The sequence below is a fragment of the Haliotis asinina genome, chromosome 6 (assembly GCF_037392515.1).
Source record: "Haliotis asinina isolate JCU_RB_2024 chromosome 6, JCU_Hal_asi_v2, whole genome shotgun sequence".
Taxonomy (NCBI): Eukaryota; Metazoa; Mollusca; class Gastropoda; order Lepetellida; family Haliotidae; genus Haliotis; species Haliotis asinina.
Genome location: NC_090285.1, coordinates 54,970,361 through 54,994,318, shown reverse-complemented (window position 1 = coordinate 54,994,318; position 23,958 = coordinate 54,970,361). Strand labels below are relative to the sequence as shown.

The window sequence follows — 23,958 nt, the reverse complement described above, 5'->3', positions numbered from 1 at the left end:
GTACACATACAGGACACAAATCCTACTCATTTGATGTTTGAAACGTATGGAATGCTTATCTGCTGGCTGTGTGTATGTTAATATGTTGGTTGACATATGTAATTGCTGTATGTATCATGTGCTTCACAAGGTATGTCATGTGTTAATGGATGTATATAGTGTGTGTTCAAGGATGTGTAATCATTTGAAAGGATTTGTGTAGGATGTGCCCATTAGCATGTATAGATTTATCCTTTGTACCATGTGTTCAAGGATGTATATATTTATTCCTTTGTTGAAAGGTTCATGATCCATGTGTTCAAGGATGTTCAAGGATCTTCTTGGATTCGTGTGATCAAAAATTAATGTTTCCATTGTTGAAGGGTATAATGTAGCAACATGGCAAGGAACTACAAATTTCAGCCAGACTAAAGAGCTAGTTACTCGCAAATGTTGCTAGCCCTGACCAAAACTTACCTACCAACAAAGTATCTTTATAGATACATGTCTAAATTTTAACCCAAACGTCAGGCTGGTGAATTTGAGAATCTGACAGTCCGTCCTGAAAATAACCCGTCCCTCATGTTTTCAGGGATGCACTGACACACTATTTAAGGATGTGTTCAAGGATGTCTCTATCTTTTAGGATGTATGATGTGTGTTCAAGGATGAATGTTTCCAGTTTTGAAGGGAATATGTATCAAATTGAAGGATGTATGTCATGTCTTCGAGGATGTCTTTTTCTTTTAGACTGTATGATGTGTGTTAAAGGATGAATGTTATTATTGTTAAAGGATGAATGTTATTATTCTTATTAATGGTATCTGTATCAAACTTTCAAGAATACATGGACCCAGTATTGAAGGATGTATGTCATGTGTTAAACAATGTGTCTTCCTTCTGTGATGTGTGATGTGGGTTCAAGGATGAATGTTATTATTGTCAAAGATTATATACTGGACAAAAGTAGTTACAGACATATGTAAATTTTGAAATCATTAATAATCATCTGTTTTTTCATTGACACACTGATGAAATATCAATCATTAAAATACCAATATCCCTAACTTATTTTGTCCAGCATTTGTGTCATGGTTTCAAGGATGTGTGGACCCTGTATTCAAAGATGCACGTTTGTTTGGCACTATTTGTTAAATGGTGCATGTAACATGTGTTCAAATGAATAAGGTATTACACCACTATAGCTCCTCAAGGAGGTGTGGACCCAGTATTCAAAGATGCCTGTTTGGCACTATATGTTAAATGACAATGATGTACCATGTATTCCAGTAAGTAAGGTATTGCACCTCAAGGATGAATGAATGTTTTGTTCAAGGATGTATGCTTCATGTGTTCAAGGTTGTGTGTATACTTGTTTCAGTGGAGAATTTACCATGTGTTCAACATTGTATCTATTATGTGTTCAGTGGCCGGTATGTACTGTGTACTCAGTGACGTTTGTATAATGGTTTCAATGACTTATCATATAAACTCTTCGAAATAATGATTCATGTACAGTTATTTTAAGGCAATGTTCATCGCAAAAATGATTGGTCTCAAAGTATACTCATACCCTCATCTTCAGCAAAAATCAAACCTTTCAAACATCACTTTCTTCTCATGCATGAGTAAACATCACTTCATGATTTCTCTGAAGAGACCTCAGTCATCTCACCAGTAACACTTTAGCATCCTAATCTCTGATATCTTCTCTATATAGTCTGTAGAAGCAGCATGTAACCTCATCAGGGCTTTCATCTCTGTCAGCTCATAGACACTTCAGTGGCTGCCTGTAACACTTAGTTCTGCATGATCATTGTATGTGTACCATGCAGCCTTGAGAGATTTTTCTCTCTAACACAGTACAGAATATGCTTTGCTTTCTCAAAAAACAGCAGCACCAGGGAGTAATACTGATCAATAAACACAACATAATACAGTGTAGTCAGAATATTAGATGTAGATCAGTTCTTTATGCAAATGCTGTCAGTTGTTAATTTCTGAATAATGTGAATTTTTAATCATCACTGCGTATCACAGCTGCTTGCATCGTTGACATAGTTGCACACATTGTTTAGTATTGTTATTTCACCACAAAACTGTGTTTAATAATGAAATTACAAATTCATTGTTTTTAAGTATTTTTAAAATTCAGTGAATTAAGTTGAAGATGTAAATAAAACTGACATTGATGATTCTGTTTAAAGATGTTTCTGATTTGAGGCAATTACTGCAGTCAGTTTCAAGATGTTATTTGATGTGAATTTCAAAAGCATCTCCTCTTGTTTCAGTCAAATCCCTTCAAGTTTCTGCTTCTTTCACTGTCCTTGTTCCACGGAGTTCTCATTGAGAGGAGAAAGTTTGGACCTCTTGGATTCAACATCCCGTATGAGTTCACTGATGGAGACCTACGGATCTGTGTCAGTCAGCTCAAGATGTTCCTTGTGGAATATGATGAAATTCCATACAAGGTAGGTAACTGCTGTGCTGGCTGCAAGAGTTGTCTCTCCTTGGTGTCTTCAGCTTATGAAGATTCTGGTGATCTTAGTATCTGTGAAAAACTTGAAAGTTATCATGTTGATGGAGAAGTGATCTACCTTGCATTGATTAACTTGTATCTGAGAAATTATTGAAATGAATTAAGTTTGGTTGGTCAGTACAGAAAAGTAACGTGGAGGGATTTTTAATCGCTGACCAATGCTCATTTTCCTACAAGACGAGACACCAGTGAGAATATTCTTATTAATCAGAGCTTCCAGTAAAGCAGATCTGTTTAACACAAGATAGACCTTGATGGCATAATCTTTGGATTTTGGACTTTGCAAAGGACTAGACTGTGATTTATTGAGGACTTCCAATTATCCATAGCTTCCAGTGAAGCAGGTCTGTTTAAAGGTCACATGCAACGTAAAACACAACTTTGCAGATTCTGGTACCTTTCGGTATGTACTTACCGAAACAAATCATAAAAAATGCCAATTCAACCTATAAAGTTGAAAAAAACGCGATGAAAAAAAAGCCCACGAAATCGGAGTTCAAACGTTTCACTAAATTCCCCCCAGCGCTGGGGGGAAAACTGATTTCAACAGCTGTCCTGCGCTGCGTCCATAACGCATGCGCAGTGAATAGGTTCGCGGAGCTTGAAACAGTATGCATGCCCAGCGTCTGAGGTCGTGAGCAGTAGTCTAATCTTGGTTATGTACACAAACAACTAAATAATCTACTCGTTACGTAAAACAACTTGTTGATTGTGGTAAGCAGTCTCTGTCACAGAGAAAGGTCAGTGTCTGGTTTATTCACACCTATATGTCTGCCTGCCTGTCTGCTAAAGACAACATGCAATACACAGCTTCAGTCATTAACCAATTTAATGAAGATGCAATTTGAACTTAACACCTATCAGACTATATACGACATAAAGAAAATAAGTTGATTTATGACTCGTGCACCCGAGTCCCATGTCTGCCACATTATGTAATTAGGCAAGTGTGATACACATGGCATTTTTTATGTCTGTGGGTTGCAAACAAACTACATTCATTTTTTTCGGATGACTGGATCTGACGGAAACTGGTTCAAACTCTTGTCAGTTTCAAGTCCTGCTTTGTACTTGAATGATAGATTCCAGCCATGCAGTAGTTTACCATCTCTACTGACATGATTTTTATTGGATCGAGCGCAAATTCAGAGAACATGCATTTTCAAAACCCTAACATCTCTATACACAGTCTTCATGGATAACGACTTCTTTTCGTGTATATGATTTTGTTTGACAACAGTATATGAATCCATATTGAAATGACGCATCAAGTACACAAAAAGAAGTTGTTATCCATAAAGAATCTTACTTTCTTGTGACTAGCTATACTTCTAAAATGCCCATCAAACAGATCTGTACACACAACATCTTTCTGTACACACAATGAACCCTCAGCATATCAGCAAATGAAACAGCCAATCGGAAGCCGTCGTTACACTTGAGTGCATATCCACCCGCTATGACTGGGTTCGGTCTCCCGAGGGCTTCGTCTCGGGGGAAGTAAGCCCAAGTACAAAATATTGCACTTTTGAATCGCTATTGTATGCTTATAATTGTGTATATTTGTTTTTTAAAAGCAGCAATGTATATTATGTGACATGAATAAGTGAAAAATGTGTTTTAATTATGTTTGATTTTTTGGTTGCATGTGACCTTTAACATTAGTCCACTACACAGAGATCTGCTGTATCAATCTGCACAGGAGACTGCCACCCTATTGTGTCCTACATTATATAAGGCAATGAATATTTAATTTACTCATTTGGTAATGTCGTTGTCATTTATATGTGGCACTGTAGCCTAGTGGTTAAAGCATTCTGCCATCATGCTGAAGGCCAGGGCTTCATTTCCTGCATGGGCACAATGTGTGAAGCCCATTTCTGGTGTCCCTCACCATGATATTGCTGGAATATTGTGGTCTAAAGCCACACTCACTCACTAAACCCTGTGACAGACCAGGGAATATCTCCACCTCTATGGGTAGTTTCAGTGACAGAATGGGAGGGTTAACCTTACCGACTTATCTCTTCTATAAAAACATGTGACATCTGTCATTTTAATTTATCCAGAATGATAAATATATACGTCAGCACTTTTTGATGACATTATTAGGATATCGTTTGCTGATGTCAAACCTACAAATAATTTGTTTGAATTTTCAAAAGTGAATTTGTTTGATCGTCATTGAAAGGGCTAAATCATAGTAATTATATATGGCTTGCTAGGACCTTTATGGGTTTTTTATATGCATAGAGAGAGATCAAAGTCACACAAAGACCTATTAAAGGCATCCCCAGTATCCCAATGGTTGTCGCTAAAAGCTCCATTCATAGGATAGATTGGTTACATTGCATGATCTGGCTGTTGTGTGTCACTGAACAATGTGGATCATTCATCATTGTTTATGCATCCATATATCCCATATTTATTCACTTTTGTGGCTGTAAATGTTTCATTAACATTTGGAAACTTAATGATCAGCAACACGTAAATGATATTTTACCTTTTGCAAGACTGCATCAGAAATATGTTTTTGCCTCACATAGCAGAAAGCCATGTTTTTGCAAATGGGTGATTTTGATATATCGGTATAAAGGCATTGAAGAACATCAAAACTTTTTATATGATAGTACGAACAGATTAACTAAAGTAATATGAAACAGCTGGGTATTCTTATTTGGAATAGTACATGTACCAAATGAGGAGATCCGGTGATTGTAGTTCCGACATTCTGAGAATCGGCTTACAAAGGGCCAATACTAGCAACTCATCTGACCCAGCTGTGTTCAACACCTGCCTGAATAATTTCGGTGACATAATACCCAGCATTCACAGAGATTCATATCTGTTCTATTTGACTTCCGTATCACAAACAATAATCACAAGTCTCCATGTCATGGCAGAAGTCAGTTTATGGTGTCGGTCTGTAAGAAATGCAATTATGGTCATAACCAGATATGTGTATCTGTTTTATTCCAAGTTTCCATGATGAAGATGGAGGGAAATATTACCTTGTTATTGTAATGTGTTGAAGGATCTGGATGACCATCTCTGGCGTCCTTGTTAGTAGTATTTGTAATGATGGGATGGAGTTGTTGGTTTTGCCCAACATTGGCTTGCTTGCTTGTTAACAATTAAAGATGTAGCTGTGGCCAGCTGTGGCACTAAACAATATTCATTCATGACCTTCATTATTGCTGATGGCTTACCAGTAGTAGAGCTCGAGCATGTCAGAATCAGTCAGTCAGTGCACCTGGACTAGGGCAGCATCCATGCAGGTCACTCACTGAAGTAGAGCAACTGCATGTAGGTCATTATAAGTGCATGCTGTTCTGTGAAAAAGAATTTACTGTGAAACACCCTAGAATACATTTATGCAAGAAGTCAAAGTTTCATGATCCATCTGTGTCTCCTACCCAATGTTTGAGGCAGGAGAGAGGCAACCCACCCTTCCTTCCCTAGCACCCCCACCCACTATGTTGAATCATGCTACATGTATATGTTTAAAACAAATTAAATGTTCCAACTACATATTGCGCTGATGCATCATCAGGTTGTTCACATGCTTCCATGAGACATGTAGTCATGAGACAGGTTAGTATTCATTAGACAGGCTAGTATTCATGGGACAGGCTAGTATTCATGAGACAGGCTAGTATTCATGGGACAGGCTAGTATTCATTAGACAGGCTAGTATTCATGAGACACAAGTATGGCAAAATTTCAAGAGAAATGTATTCATGAAACTCACTAGTATTAATGGGCCACACAAGTATTCACTGAAACAAACATCCTTGAGACATACTAGTATTCATGAGACTCAAAGTTATTGACAAGAACCAATATTGATAAGATACACAAGTATCCATGAGATCCAAGTATTCATGAAACACACTAGTATTCTTGGGGCACATAAGTATTAATGGGACACACATAATATAGAAACAAGTATTCATGAAGCACTCTGGTACTCTTGAGACACTCAAGTATTAATGAGACACAATTATTCACAGGAACCAATATTAAACATACACACTAGTATTTGTGAGGCACAAGTATTTAGAGAAACAAGTATTCATGGAGCACTCTTATATTCTTGAGACACCCAAGTATTGATGAGACACCCAACACAAACACAAGTATTGATGAGACACATGTGTTAATGTGAGATACATATTCATGGAACAGTACTCATGTTTGTTCTTATGGCCACCGGGGAGCTTAAAATCTTTAGAGTTATAAAATTATGGCTGGGTGTTGTAAGTATAAGCCTAGGAGGACGGTTGTGATGGACAACAGTTGGTCAGCACATGTTACCGTATTGATCAGCCTGAGTACTGGCAGTCATGGAAAACAACCATGAACAACCCGCATGTTCTACACTAGAGGCTTGGCAAGAACATTCTGTCCAAATATTCAATACTAACTTATATTGCTTGTTTCCAAATATTCAATATGAACTTACACTCCAAACAATACCATGTGTGATAGAATAAGTAAGGGTGAAGACGTATGAATTTAGTCTGCTTTGTAGTTACATGTTATTGGGGAGGTTGTTCTGTGGAAGCCGTGAGATCTGTCGGTGTACAAGTATGAAACTGAGACAAATGTCAGATATCAGTTGTTACCATGTGTCACTTTTAGAACTTAATTTAACTATAGACATGTTGTGATGATTACAAAACCATGTTTCAAACATGCATATTAAGGAGGGAATTTACAAGATTTTGTTACTTTCCTATGCAGGAAAACGCTGTTTGGCCCTGAACCCTTCTTTGAATTATGTATTATATTTCTTGCTTTTGACGTAGCAAGGTTTAACTTAAACATATTCTCTTTGTCTAAGTCTCATTCTTCCTGATAGACAGGTGCTGTTATTGTTCAGGGTGGAAGTGTAGCTTAGTGGTTTAAAGAGTTGCTTGTTACAATGAAGACCTGGGTTTGATTCCCCATATGGGTACAGGGCAGTGGGGTGGCCTGGTGGTTAAAGCGTTCGCTCGTCACGCCGAAGACCCGGGTTCGATTCCCCACATGGGTACAATGTGTGAAGCCCATTTTCTGGTGTCCCCCACCGTGAATCGCTGGAATATTGCTAAAAGCAGCATAAAACCAAACTCACTCACTCACTCACTCACTCACTCACTCACCATATGGGTACATTGTGTAGAGCTCATTTCTGGTGTCCCCCATTGTGATTTGGCTTGAGTGTTGGTGAAAGCAGGGTAAACCTTCCTCACTCCTGATCGTCAGTTAAATGTCTTTGAAATTAAACTTTGTAAATCAGGACTTTATTTGATCAGGATGATTTCACTTGGAAGTCTAGGAAATGGATCTGTATATTCAATGATTAATTATAATATTGTGCTCCCATGAATACATCGTGGTCTGTCATAGTCATATAATGTCATCTTATATTCAAGCACTGTGTCTTACTAATATTTTTGGTTATTGGGTTTCCAATTCGAATATGATTACATGTATAGGAAAAAAGTATGGCATTGATGGGTTGATTGTATTTTCCACCTCCGCTGTGCTGGTATGTGGAGTGTTGTTTGATCAGATCATTAGTAGGTAGGAGAAATCAATTCCCTCACAGTCCGACCAAGGTGTTGCTCTACTCAATATATGGATATTGCAACAGCTGGGACGTCATACCCTTACTGTATGTTTTGCTGAGTTTTCAAACACAGACTGTCAATAAAATGTACTCCTAAACTTCGTCAAATGCAAAATCTTGACATAAGCTATAAATTAGGTTCTAATAAATTTTAAACCAACTGAAAGATAATGATCTTGTTGATTAACATAAATTGTGTTGATAATGATCGTGAATTCTTAATAAGTATTTAAAATCTTCTATATTTGCTGTAAGTTTCTTTTTCTTGTTTTGTTGTTGTAAGATCAGGTTGAAAAATCGGAATTAATTTTTGTCTGTACTTGAGTGAGTGATTACTCATTTAAAGCACAATGAGAAAACTATATCATAAATAATAATTTTGGTTGGGCCTGGCTGAATAGTGGTTGATAGAATGAGTGGTGTTTGGAATGTGATGGCATATTGTCAGTAGAACACACATCGTGGGAAAGATCAACACTATTTTTAAGTATTTGTTTAAGGACCTTCCATTATGTTTACTGCATATGAAAGACAGGATCTCAACATGTGGACTTGTATTACAGGTGTTAAGATACACTGCTGGTCACATCAATTATGGCGGGCGTGTGACAGATGACTGGGACAGGCGCACTCTCATGAACATCCTCAACGACTTCTACAACCCTGAGGTCCTGGATGAGGACCACGTCTACTCTCCAAGCGGTGTCTACAGACAGATCAGTCCTTCCCAGGACCATAATGTAAATATGTGATGCGCATGACTTACCTCCCTTTGCACTTGAGCAACCTGTGGTAGCAGAGAACTACGTTTTATCACAGGGCAAGGTTGGATAGTCCAAATATAGCAAGAAAGCCATTAACATCTCCACTGAAGTATATTTTTCACATATCAGTGTGTTAATTTGAGAGAATGAAATATATTTTGACTTGTAAAATTTAGAACCCACCGTAGTATCAAGTAGATCCATGTGATTATACCAAAGGATCATGTAGATATACGTGATTATACCAAAGGATCATGTAGATCTATGCGATTCTACACAAGGATCATGCAGACCTATTTCATTCTACCACAGGACCATGTAGAGCTATGTGATCTCAGAATGGAATCATGTAAATCTATGAGATTCTACCAAAGGATCATATGGATCTATGTGATTCTGCCAAGGGATCATGTAGGTGTATCTGAATTCTCCACAAGATCGTGTAGATGTATTTGATTCCTCCACAGGATCAGTAGGTCTCTGCAACCGCTCATTTACTCCCCCCACAATAAGTCCTGACTGCATCACACTTATCTTATGGGCTGTGGATCTGATGAAGCAAGTGCTTCTCAATACGCTTTGTGTTTCCTAGTATAGAGTGTGAGGTACTCAAGCTTTTCTGCAGTGTGACTTTTGGCTTGTTTGATACACCATTTAAAGCATACATATGTAATATATATGAACTGTCACTGCACCCTTGTAATGAAGTGACAAACTGGATTTCCTGTTCAACATTTAGCATAGTAAGTAGTATCTAGCTAAATGAGGTTATTTCAGGATTCCTATCTTCCATGACTATCACTACAGCAGACATTTGTATTATCTTACCAACACTGAGGTGGGAGTGGCTGCTTTGCAGAAATTTGTTGAAATTATATGACTTGCTAAAGGACTTAGTAATTTTCATTGTGTCTTAAGAAGCTTGATGGAGAACAATGACTGTTTTTGCATGGATGGTGAATTTTCTCACTGTTAGTGCCATTGCTGTTGTGGCATGAAACTGTCATCCCCTCTCTTCCAGCTCTTGTATTGTCCTCTGTCATACCCACTCTTCCAACTCTTATAGCACCCTCTGTCATCCCTGGTCTCCCAGCTCTCGTATGGTCCTTGTCATCCAAACTATCCCAGCTCTTGTATCGACCTCATCATCCCCACTCTCCTAGCTCTTGTATGGTCCTTGTCATCCAAACTATCTCAACTCTTGTATCGACCTCATCATCCACATTCCTCCAGCTCTTGTATGGTCCTTGTCATCCAAACTATCTCAACTCTTGTATCGACCTCATCATCCACATTCTTCCAGCTCTTGTATGTCCTCTGTCATCCACACTCTTCTATCCCTAAACAGAATACACTGAAGTGACAGCAGCTACCAGCTGCTAGTTGAGTGATGCCAGTCCATGATTAATTCACAAGCTATGGAATTTCTGAATGTGCAGGTCAAAGTAATGAATGTGATAGTTTGCAGCCAACAGCTGGGATTATAGCCAGTGTCTATTTATATCTGAAAATTGTATTCACACCTCAGAACTATATTTTTGCAGGCTAATTAAGAAGTACAGTAATCCACACAGGGTGAATTTCATAAAACATATGATTCTGAGAGAGATCTGTTTTTATCTCACAGAATATGCAAGGAAAGATGACCTCTGTAAATGAATCAATGTGTCCCATCTATTATTTCCACCCTATTAGAGACAGTGATTGTTATTTAAGTGTGAGAGAACAAATGGCTGTTTAATGCTGATGCTGATAATCAATGCTATTGTCAGATAGCAAGCCACTAAGTATGCAATCAACACCAAGTAGGGTTCATACCCAGACCTTGTAGGCAGTAAGCTAGAACAGTTGACACTGGACTACCCTGTCCCTTAAAGCTTGCATAGTTAAGTTTGTGTGGGTCATGCTGATAGTGCTGAGGCTAGATGTGTTTCTGTGCAATGTATTGGCTCATTACTTGATACTGAAGCTTGGAATCAAACTACTGATTTCTGTTAAAACTGAATCCTCATGATTCCTGTTCATATAAGATGTGTTGTTACCCATCCTTTTATTACTTGTAACTGATAGTTGTTCTGAACTTCCATGAAATGTGTTTGTAGCAGTTGTCATCTATTGCAATGTATTTAAATTGTAAGGAGAAATGTATTGAATGATTTTAAATTTTGTTTAAATATATAAGCAATTTCTTATTCTGAGCTTGAGGTCAAAATGGCAGCTCAGCAAATTCAAACGTCAATTCTTGAAAGAACATTTATACACAAGCTTCTGTCACTGCACAAAATCATGTAACTGTCAAACATAATGAAAAAAGATGTTTAAAAAAATATCCTCCATTACCATATTTTATGGTCAAAGGTAAAGGTCATTAGACATGTAGCTCCACTAAAGTTGTAAGATTTCCTAAGACCACTGTCTTGTATTTCCTTCCCTAGGGTTATGCAGCATATATACGTAGCCTGCCCATCAATGACTCTCCTGAAATCTTCGGCCTCCATGACAATGCCAACATCACCTTTGCACAGGCAGAAACATTGTTCTTGTTGACTGGCCTTCTGCAGCTTCAACCCAAGACCAAGGCTGGAGGAGGCAAATCTCGGGAGGAGGTAAGAATTGTGCCAACTTATCACCTTCCTTAGGCAGGATGTTACCAAAACAACAAATTGTCTTGTAACACAGCTGCCATGACGAGTGGTAAAACATCAGGATTTTGTAAGGAGCTATCCGCATTCAGGGAGGTAACAGTATACTTTCTATATTTGGCCCAGTTGGTTTTCAAGTGGGATATAAATATATGTCCAAGAAATAAAATAGTTAGACTTTAATATATTATTTGGGATTAGGTTCATCAGATGGCATTACACAAGAATGACCACTGAAGCATCTTAAACAAGAAAAGATACAAAAATGTGGAACTCAACATTAACTAGTGCCTGTACCATCTCATCTAAGGTAAAGTGTTGTGTTTTTGCTACACGTTTGTGTCTGTATGTTTCAGGTGATGGAGGAGACAGCCAAGAACATCCTGAGCCAGGTTCCAGCAGCTCTGCCTATTGGCCCCATCATGGAGAAGTACCCTGTTCTGTATGAACAGAGTATGAACACTGTGCTGGTCCAGGAGGTTATCAGGTCAGTTGTGTGCTCACATACAGAGTTGTCTTTCCCTTCAACAGCATATCTCAGCTATGTCTACATATTTGCAAGTGCAGATTCATCATATTTCAAAAGTGAGTCAGTTTGAGGGATTTTACCTGTCAACACATTGATTAGGATCGAGTTGAGTTGATCACACCTGTGGGCATCACTAAGCCACTAACTGTCTGTCACATGTGGCCCGAAACAAGGTTTGTTATCTAGACACTGGCACAAGAACCTCCAAACAGGGGCACAAAAGGGTAAAGACCCTGATCAGCATTTGTTTCCTCCTGGAACATCTTAGACAACAATTTGACCATAGACAGTAGAATACTTTTATAACGAACACGGATATAACGAACTGACGGCTATAGCGACCTGTTTTAAAAGTCCCGAATAAACCACTATATGTTATCATATAAAAAGTCGTGAATAACGAATTCTCTATAACGAACTTACCGGCTATAGCAAACTGATTTGCAATCCCAGGTAACACTAATTAACGATGTGAATAAAGAACTGAGCTAACTCAATCAGTCATTGCCAGTTAGTGATGCTCACTTTGAAATCCTCGACAGTTTCAGTTTACGCAAATTAATGGTGTGAATAGTCCACTGAGCAAATTCAATCGGTGTCAGTTAGCGGCGCTCACTTTGAAATCTGACCAATTTTTACACCCATGTGAAGTTGTAGTTTGCATTATTAACCAATCAGATTGCCGGAGGCCGTAAAGTCCGTTGCTGACAACCTAGTTTTGTATACTTCCGTCACAGCAAGTCAGTCTTTAGCAATTTCATAGAAAACGACAAGTGCATCCCCTCAAAAGGCCTGTGTATATGCCTCCCCCACACATCAGAAATGTGGACAGAAGCTTTTGATACTCGTGAGACTTTTAAAATACAATATATTCAATGACGAGTGCGTAGTGACGAGTGACCTGTGTAAGATTACTGACTTTGTAGTGAAAAGAACGTAATATGAGTGAATGTATGAATAAACTGAGTAGGAATGTGTTGTACTGTAGAGTGTGTTTTACTGTTGTTTCAATGGGTTTTCGCGAATAGCGAACTACGTATATGACGATCTAATTTCAGTGGTCCCTTGTAGTTTGTTATAAATGTATTTTACTGTACTTGAATTATTTAAGAAAGACATGTCCAGTTATCATGCTGAAGACCCAGGTTTGATTCCCCACATGAGTACAGTGTGTGAACCCCATTTCTGGAGTCCCCTGCTATGATATTGCTGGAATACTGCTAAAAGTGTTGTAAAGCCCACTCCTCATATGCCATAAAACACCTCCTTCATTTGATTAGACTGAAGCAGTGTGTGTGCTGCAGGTACAACCGTCTGCTGAACACCATCAACCAGTCACTGAAGGACCTGCTGAAGGCTCTCAAGGGCCTGGTGGTCATGTCCCAGGAACTGGAGAACATGGCCAACTCTCTTTACAACAACATAGTGCCCACCATGTGGGCAGGCAAGGTAAGAGAACCTGGACCTTAGCCCCAGACACACTCCTGGTAACCTAGTCAGTGAACTTGTCAATAATCATGTCTTGGTGTTCCAAACTAGTGGTTGACGTGATGAAAAGTGATGTGTGTCGTAATCAGCCAGGTCATACTTTGTAGCTGAGACTAACATTCAGCCTCAGAAATGTTCTCCTACCTTAATATATATGGCTACAGAAAGATGGCTGCTACATTTTTTGCAGACCACATTCTGCCAAAAATTCAAATAGCTAGGACAATAATGTCCTGAACAGAAATGCAACTTTGGCTTTTTGTCAAGTTTTGAAATATAAGACATAAACATGAACGCTTACTTTATAAGTTTTTATTTTTTGCTTGCGTTTCTTTTTGCTGTTAAGTATACATTGAGATCTACTAGTCATAGTACAAAGATGGGTCACTGGATAAGGTCCATGATCCCAGCAAGCTCCTATAACAAAATTATGTGACACTACAGGGATTGAACTAAAGGTTTTGTCTTGATTTTGGTTGTACATACTTCAGGCACATGTATCTACTGTTATCCCTAAAGACTGAGTTCAAGAACATGTTCCCAGTGTAGATGTTACTACCCATCTTCAAAGTACTGAGCCTGTACTTGACTGTTTCAGGCCTACCCCTCACTGAAGCCACTTGCATCCTGGGTGTTGGACCTGTGTTCCAGGATGGAGTTCATCCAAGACTGGATCGACAATGGCATTCCACCAGTAAGATATCCCCAAAGCTATTCCTGTAGAAAAATGTATTCTTACATTCAAAATCTGACTTCTGTGTTAATATGTTGGAATGTGAGAGTAATTCAGTATAGTTTCAAAGAAAATCATCATTTTGCTGTACTCAACTGATTCTAGACTCTGTACTAGAATTACCTGTCTTTGATATGCTGTGTTAAATGAGTTCTTTGTTCTGTCCTAGGTGTTCTGGATCTCTGGTTTCTTCTTCCCACAAGCCTTCCTTACAGGAACACTGCAGAACTTTGCCAGAAGGAAGGTCATCTCCATCGACACCATCAGCTTTGACTTTGAGGTAAGGGACCTTGTCAGTGTTGTGCCAGCAAACTAACCCAGCTGCATCATTACGTTTTTAATGAAAGTTGACCATTTCACAGCATATGCATGTTCAACTGTTTACATGTGAAATGGACCAAAACTTCAACATCCAAAATCTGCATCCATTGGATATATTTACTCGTTTGGATTGTTGGACATCTCAAAGTATAGCTTAACTTTGCACAGCTTAAGTGTTTTGGGGGTTTTTTTGTTTCATTCAGGTAATGCGAGAGTCATATGCAGAACTGAAAGAGACTCCATTGGATGGCTGCTACATCCGAGGTCTCTTCCTAGAGGGCGCAAGGTGGGACTACACCAAGAACACTCTGACCGAGTCTCGGCCAAAGGAACTCTACACCGATGTCCCTGTCATCTGGCTCAAACCTTTCCCTAACAGGAAACCGAAGGAGACTGGCATCTACGAGTGCCCAGTGTACAAGACACTCACACGAGCAGGTGAGTAGGACATGTATGAGAGGAGTGTAAAGATTGGGATAAAGTTGATGACTGACAAGCGATCTACATGAGAATGGTTGTGATGGTGATAGCAGTTTAAAGATGACAGTGGTGGTGGTGGTGATGATGATGATGATGATGATGATGATGATGATGATGATGATGATGATGATTGTCGCTAGATGATAGTCACTAGATGATATTGATGATGATTTGATGACTAAACTTGTGCACATCCCTGTGCACTTAAAGGAACCCAGGAATCTGTTAGTATGACTGGATGGTGGCCACATGAATACATGCAAACACCTAGCTGTGGATACAGCAACATGCAGTGAACTTGTACTGTGACTACGTTTCCCAGTCCACCCAGATGTGAATGTGAACTTAAATGTACCTAGTGGCTGCAAGAGTTGTATGTGCTCCAGGGAGTTGAGGTAGCATGATGTGCCACTGAGATTGACATCCAGTGGTCGAGGGAAAAACAGAGAAGCATTTTGAACATGCATGTGGGAGGGACTATACCACTACATAAATACCCATATAACAATATAATGATGCCTGTCCTTTCTAAGATTCATGTTCAGAACTAATGAAGAATATAGGACTGTTTGCATCATATTTATTTGACACAAATATCGCATTATATTTTATGAGATCTGTGACAGACAAGTCCATGTCTATTAACCTGCCATTACTGCATGACATTAACACACTTGGTCATGGGTCATTTACTATGATCATCACAGCAACACAAGACTACACAGATCATGGCAGCACTTACACAGTTGGGGTAATTCACACACTGCACCATATTGTCAATACTATCAAACATTGATTCCATAATCAGTGGAGTTGTACATAATCAAACCCTTGTTAACTAATCCACCTGCAGTCATACCTCACAGACTGACCGGGTTGCAGACCAGGTACAGCTAACTACAGGCTTTGAAAACTGCCTCCAGCAGGCAGAGTGTTGATACCTGCAATGACCTGACATAGCCCTTAATCTCATTCATTAAAGACAGCTTCTTGACACCATTATCCCTTTGAAGTGACCTGCTAGATTATCACACACTTAAGGAGTATCACCACCCCAGGCCTCATTGTACTAGATAAGGTCACCTGGGGTTAACAAGTATATTGGTTATACCTGATTACTGGACTAACCACCAGGTGTCTCTGCCTGGATTAGGACATCATGGGAAGCTGCAGCCTTGTTGGAAACCCTCATTATTTGCCCCACTTTTAAAGGCTGTTGTAGTACTTGTCATCATCCCTAAAAGTTGGAAACATAGACTTGTGTCTGCCTCTTCAGAAAGCAATTGTAGTCCTACATCGATCATAGCTCTCCAAGTTTAGCATAGTCTTGACTAATGCTTAGTGTCTGCATGTTTAACCTATTTAGATTGAAAAGGAGCCCAAGACTGACCAGAGCTTCCTGGGGAAATCTAGACTTGCTTTATTTAGAGTTGTAGCATTAGGTTGTAAAATAATGTGGTGCAGGGACTGTGAGATTGACTAAACAGAGACTTACAAACTTCTCTCTGTAAAGCCGAAATGTGGGAATGATGTCTTTGGACTACTTCACAAAGTAGTTGTAGGCCTGCATTGATCTCAGCTCAGCTGAAATAGACTTACAAAACTCAGTTTGTGAAACAAGCCACTAAAAATGTTTTGCACTACTTAATGAAGGAGTTGTAGCTCCCTAGTTTAATGTAACATGGCCAATGCTCATAGACTCAGTAGTGTTAGTGTTAGTGTTATGAACACTTGAAAGCTTTACATCTGTCTGAGCCTTGTCAATGTTGGAGCGTGGGAGATTACTCTACAATCACTTTGTGAAATGATCACCTGGAAATCTAGGCTGTTTTGCCCATCTACACAAAGTGATCGTCAGTCACACTAAGATCATGAATTAGTGATCATGACACTAATTTAGTCACACTAAATTACTACTGTAATTTCCAAAGTTTAACATAGACTTATGGCAGTTATATCTAAATATTGTGAGTTCAACAGAGCTCAAGAAATGTTATCTTTTGGTCTCTTTATATAAAAATCATGTTACGTGTGCCTTCTAACTGCATTGCTTTCATGTATTCAGCTGACAGACAAAATGAGTGTCATGTTCACTCAGTGAGACAGTGACACGGAAACATATCACCAGCTACTACTGTTACTGCTATTGTGTAATACAGCCTACAGTCATCACGCTGCATCACTTCCTGCACCACAGACCTTGATAATCATCCTTGTGCACCAACACAAAGCCACCACTGATATTGACCAGCGTTATACACAGACACACACTGAGCAGGCTTTGATGTTTGATATCTAATTTCTGTTAGCCAAGTGGTTAAAGCATTTGCTCATCATGCCGAAGAAATGGGTTCACTTCCCCACATGGGTACAATATATGAAGCTCATTTCTGGTGTCCCCTGCTGATATTACAGGAATATTGCTAAAAGCAGCATAAAACTAAACTCACAATCTCACATGGTTTGTTTGTCATGAGGAAACCTTTGGTTTGATTCCCCCCATAGGTCCAAAGTGTGATGTTCATTTCTGATGTCCCCTGCCATGGTATTGCTGGAGTATTGCTAAAAGAGGCATATGTAACTAAACTTACTCACATTAGTACAGTGTAATCTAAGCACATCCTATCTCTTGTGATAAGGTCACATGTCCATTCTGTTGACAGAAGGACATCCAGTCGTTTTATTAATCCACAAGGGAACACGAAAATATCAGTTTCAGAAGGATCATTGATAATATCACCTACCTTGAGCGAAATAATGTGTTATTTATGGACACAGAATACATTTGAGATAACTTAAATGAGACATGTGAGAATGTCGAATACACTACTTTCCAAGCATTATGTTGATGAGAGGAGACTAAAATCCTATTGATGGCTGTTTGTGAAAAATGAACTTTTTAGAAGTGTTTAATGTACTATTTATGTCTTATAATTGTTCAGACCCATGAAGGTCCGGTGTAGAAGAGGCCTTCAGCAACCCATGCTTGCCGTAAGAGGCGACTAACGGGATCAAGTGGACTCGCTGACTTGGTTGACACATGTCAGTGGTTCCCAATTGCGCAGATCGATGCTTGTGCTGTTGATCACTGTATTGTCTGGTCCAGACTTGATTATTTACAGACCATCCCCATATAGCTGGAATATTGACGAGTTCATAATTGTTCATATTTGTGAAAGTGCCTGGAAAACTGCAAGGTGTTATCTTTTAATACAGCTTAGTGTCTGAGTCACTTCACTTGTTTTTTTAAACTGATAAGTAATAATGGTGCCATAGTGCAAGTTCTGTCCTTTAGTGAAGCCAGGTCCTGCTGGATTTGCCCTGATCATGATCATGCAACTAACAACACCATATATATAATCATTTGTGCCAAGTTCAAACTGGTGAATCAGGAATTTTCCTCAGATTCACTCATTTCTGGCATGTAAACATCAGTCTTGATAATTATTTACGATTAGCATAAATCTGCATGAAAATGTTTCGGGGAACTTTAAATTTGGCTTTTCTCTGGTGGTTTCCAAATTTGGGGGGCAGAGTGATCGCCTCTATTTGAAACAGCAGATTTAAAGCAAGGCTGTGAATGCTATTATCTGAAGAAAAATACATCATTCTCTGTGATTGACAGCTTTCATTTTGAAAGAATGATATGTCAGCATTATTCAGCCTCACCCAACATATTTCTGTATTCTAAATGCTGGCCAGAAGCCCAAAGCACTTGTATTACTGAGCATATGTGGAGTGGCTGTACACACAAATTGTTTCCTAATTAATATGGCATGTTAATTATGCATTTATAGGTTACAGACAATGTTTGTGTTGATTGATTTCATCAAAGTATCAAACATGTATAACTGCATTTTATAGAACAGAGTAGAGCTATTTTACTTACAGATTTATCCATACTAAGCTGAATTCAAAACTAAACACATTGGTAAATTTAATACTAAAGCTGTTTTTATTCCAAATAGTATTTAAAATTATGTGCAGTGTCTCTTATATTTTGTAGAGTTATATTACCTGTAGATGTATCACTTCTAAATTGTATATTCAGCCAAAAACATAGATTTCATATCTTGAAGTTAACATTACAATGAAGACACAAAATGTTTTTATTCAAAATAGTGTTCAAAATTACCTTTAGAGTCTCTCGCTACTTAACAGCCAGAGACTGGCTGAGGTTAGTAACTGTCAGTTGTGACATCTTATATATTTGGTTTTGGAAAACAAAGTAAATCCTTATCTTATGTTGCTTTCACATACAGTTGTCAAAGTAAATAAGTTACACCATTATGTCTTTACCGGTTACCAACCTTATCAACATCCCTGTAAGGGACTGTCAATACACTTGTTTATCAGTACATCATATTATTTGGGTATATGTATATGTGTGTATTTAGTCTACCACTTGACAAATCATAGCCATGCATGTCCATCGCATGATCTACAGATAAATGACACAGATAAATTTGGTATGTTTTAGTGGATTTATTGTACACTTGACAATGGGGTTTGTGTGTGAGGTGATTAAGGCGCATGTTATCATATTTGCCTGTGATACGAGCTGGGTCATTATGGCTTACTGTGAGAATGTTGTCAGTGTTGTCAGTGAGGTAACAGGTAGAATAAACCACTAGCAGACATCCTGTTCCTTTAATATTTTTATTGTTCATCATGCATTGACAGATTGACTAAGAATTAGGTAATGCTTTAATTGTTTTGATTTGTATGTGTGAAGCCAGATTGGTTTATCTAACAGATGGAACTTATGTAAATTTTTCAGTAGTGTAATAATAGTTATAAAATTTAAAATATTTTATCATGAAATTACATCATTTACATCTGAGAACAGTTGGAGTAGTTTTTTTTTTGTGAGTGAGTGGATTTAGGTAAATGGAATCAGGCAACGCTCTTCCCAGCCAAAGTTGACAAGATCTGGTTTTACGTTGCAGACTATCATATCAGCAGTGAATAAAGGTCCCTGTCAAAATACTTGTGTTGAAAATTAAATATTTAGGACTTATATTATCAGAAGAATGAAAATATCAGCAATGACCCTCCACAATACCTAACCCTCACCAAATCTTCTCCCAACCCTACCTACCCCTACCCCACCTCATACTCTGAATTTGTAACACTCCAGAGAACTCATAAACACATCCAGATTTATGTTCAAATAGCTGGAATTCATCTAGCAAGAACCAAACAAGTGGAAAGGACATTTTGCAAGCAGCAATTTGTTTTCTCCAACTGACAAACAGCATGAGACAGATACCATGTTAGTTATCGCGAACCTGTGTGGGTGTTCTACTTGGCCCGTATTCATTAATGTAGGTACAGCCATCTTTGATCCAATACAGTGTCAGTTGACATGGTCAATAGTCCTTGATGGACACAGTGAAGTGAGTGATTGTCACTCTGTATCATCTGTCATGGGTCAGGAGGTGGGATTAATATTAGAGAACTTGTATTTTTATTATTCAAGTATACCTGTTTCTGAAATAATACTGACACTATTGATTTTGAGTTTGCATATTTGTGTGGGTATGTGAATGCTTGCCATAAAGTCATTTATACATTATTCAATGTTGAATACCTATGGAGGATAGATGCATTTCCGTGTAAGGGGATGGCTGGAATAATGCAAGATGTGATCTTGTAAACAAGACGGATACTTGTCAGTGTGCAGTTTCAGTTCCTTTGCTAATCAGTGACATCATTCCCAGAAGTGACATTGATAACCCATCTCAGTGGTGCAAACATTTACCTGTTGTATATATTTAGTAACCATGCTGACCCCGGTATTTGCAATACCTATGCTGACTCCAAATACCTGTAATACCAAAGCTGACATCAAATACCTGTAATACCTATGCTGACAACAAATACCTGTAATACCAATGTTGACCCCAAATACCTGTAATACCTATGCTGACATCAAATACCTGTAATACCTATGCTGACACCAAATACCTGTAATATCTATGCTGACATCAAATACCTGTAATATCTATGCTGACATCAAATACCTGTAATACCTATGCTGACATCAAATACCTGTAATATCTATGCTGACATCAAATACCTGTAATACCTGTGCTTTCAGCAAATACCTGTAATACCTATGCTGCCCCAGTATCTGTAATACCTATGCTGCCCCAGTATCTGTAATACCTATGCTGACCCCAAATACCTGTAATGCCTATGCTAACACCAAATACCTGTAATACCTATGCTGACACCAAATACCTGTAATACCTATGCTGACACCAAATACCTGTAATACCTATGCTGACACCAAATACCTGTAATACCAATGTTGACCCCAAATACCTGTAATACCTATGCTGACATCAAATACCTGTAATACCTATGCTGACACCAAATACCTGTAATATCTATGCTGACATCAAATACCTGTAATACCTATGCTGACATCAAATACCTATAATATCTATGCTGACATCAAATACCTGTAATACCTATGCTGACATCAAATACCTGTAATATCTATGCTGACATCAAATACCTGTAATACCTGTGCTTTCAGCAAATACCTGTAATACCTATGCTGCCCCAGTGTCTGTAATACCTATGCTGCCCCAGGATCTGTAATACCTATGCTGCCCCAGTATCTGTAATACCTATGTTGACCCCAAATACCTGTAATGCCTATGTTGACACCAAATACCTGTAATACCTATGCTGACACCAAATACCTGTAATACCTATGCTGACACCAAATACCTGTAATACCTATGCTGACACCAAATACCTGTAATACCTGTGCTTTCAGCAAATACCTGTAATACCTATGCTGACCCCAAATACCCGTAATGCCTATGCTGACACCAAATACCTGTAATACCTATGCTGACACCAAATACCTGTAATATCTATGCTGACACCAAATACCTGTAATGCCTATGCTGACACCAAATACCTGTAATACCTATGCTGACACCAAATACCTGTAATACCTATGCTGACACCAAATACCTGTAATACCTATGCTGACACCAAATACCTGTAATACCTATGCTGACCCCAAATACCTGTAATGCCTATGCTGACACCAAATACCTGTAATACCTATGCTGACACCAAATACCTGTAATATCTATGCTGACATCAAATACCTGTAATACCTATGCTGACACCAAATACCTGTAATATCTATGCTGACATCAAATACCTGTAATACCTATGCTGACACCAAATACCTGTAATACCTATGCTGACACCAAATACCTGTAATACCTATGCTGACACCAAATACCTGTAATACCTATGCTGACCCCAAATACCTGTAATGCCTATGCTGACACCAAATACCTGTAATACCAATGCTGACACCAAATACCTGTAATACCTATGCTGACACCAAATACCTGTAATATCTATGCTGACATCAAATACCTGTAATACCTATGCTGACCCCAAATACCTGTAATATCTATGCTGACATCAAATACCTGTAATACCTATGCTGACACCAAATACCTGTAATACCTATGCTGACACCAAATACCTGTAATACCTATGCTGACACCAAATACCTGTAATATCTATGCTGACATCAAATACCTGTAATATCTATGCTGACATCAAATACCTGTAATACCTGTGCTTTCAGCAAATACCTGTAATACCTATGCTGCCCTAGTATCTGTAATACCTATGCTGACCCCAAATACCTGTAATACCTATGTTGACCCCAAATACCTGTAACATGTGCTGACCCCAAATACTTGTAATGCCTATGCTGACATCAAATACCTGTAATCCCTGTGCTTTCAGCAAATACTTGTAATACCTATGCTGCCCTAGTATCTGTAATACCTATGCTGACCCCAAATACCTGTAATACCTATGTTGACCCCAAATACCTGTAACATGTGCTGACAGCAAATACCTGTAATACCTATGCTGCCCTAGTATCTGTAATACCTATGCTGACCCCAAATACCTGTAATACCTATGTTGACCCCAAATACCTGTAACATGTGCTGACAGCAAATACCTGTAATACCTATGCTGACCCCAAATACCTGTAATACCTATGTTGACCCCAAATACCTGTAACATGTGCTGACAGCAAATACCTGTAATACCTATGCTGACCCCAAATACCTGTAACGTGCTGACCCAAATACCTGTAATGCCTATGCTGACATCAAATACCTGTAATACCTGTGCTTTCAGCAAATACTTGTAATACCTATGCTGCCCTAGTATCTGTAATACCTATGCTGACCCCAAATACCTGTAATACCTATGTTGACCCCAAATACCTGTAACATGTGCTGACAGCAAATACCTGTAATACCTATGTTGACCCCAAATACCTGTAACGTGCTGACCCAAATACCTGTAATGCCTATGCTGACATCAAATACCTGTAATACCTGTGCTTTCAGCAAATACTTGTAATACCTATGCTGCCCTAGTATCTGTAATACCTATGCTGACCCCAAATACCTGTAATGCCTATGCTGACATCAAATACCTGTAATACCTATGCTGCCCTAGTATCTGTAATACCTATGCTGACCCCAAATACCTGTAATGCCTATGCTGACAGCAAATACCTGTAATACCTATGCTGCCCTAGTATCTGTAATACCTATGCTGACCCCAAATACCTGTAATACCTATGTTGACCCCAAATACCTGTAACATGTGCTGACAGCAAATACCTGTAATACCTATGCTGACTACAGTATCAGTAATGACTATACCAGCCACAATACCAGTAATGCCTACACCACCTCCATCTGTAGTACCCATACAAGCTCTGATACCTGTAGTACCTATGCCAACCCTATCAGGCTGAATCTATTTGCACTCTCTCAATCTGCTTGTCATA

General features: G+C 38.7%; 1 protein-coding gene across 1 annotated transcript in view; it reads left to right on the top strand.

Moving 5' to 3' along the window:
- LOC137286460 (dynein axonemal heavy chain 1-like) overlaps nt 1-23,958 on the top strand; it is a 91,977-nt gene that overhangs the window by 63,463 nt on the left and 4,556 nt on the right. Inside the window, exons 73-80 of the mRNA XM_067818344.1 lie at nt 2,271-2,450; nt 8,699-8,875; nt 11,335-11,505; nt 11,898-12,028; nt 13,375-13,519; nt 14,157-14,252; nt 14,461-14,571; nt 14,816-15,050. Coding sequence (XP_067674445.1) covers nt 2,271-2,450; nt 8,699-8,875; nt 11,335-11,505; nt 11,898-12,028; nt 13,375-13,519; nt 14,157-14,252; nt 14,461-14,571; nt 14,816-15,050 — 1,246 coding nt within the window. The remainder of the gene's footprint in view (nt 1-2,270; nt 2,451-8,698; nt 8,876-11,334; nt 11,506-11,897; nt 12,029-13,374; nt 13,520-14,156; nt 14,253-14,460; nt 14,572-14,815; nt 15,051-23,958) is intronic.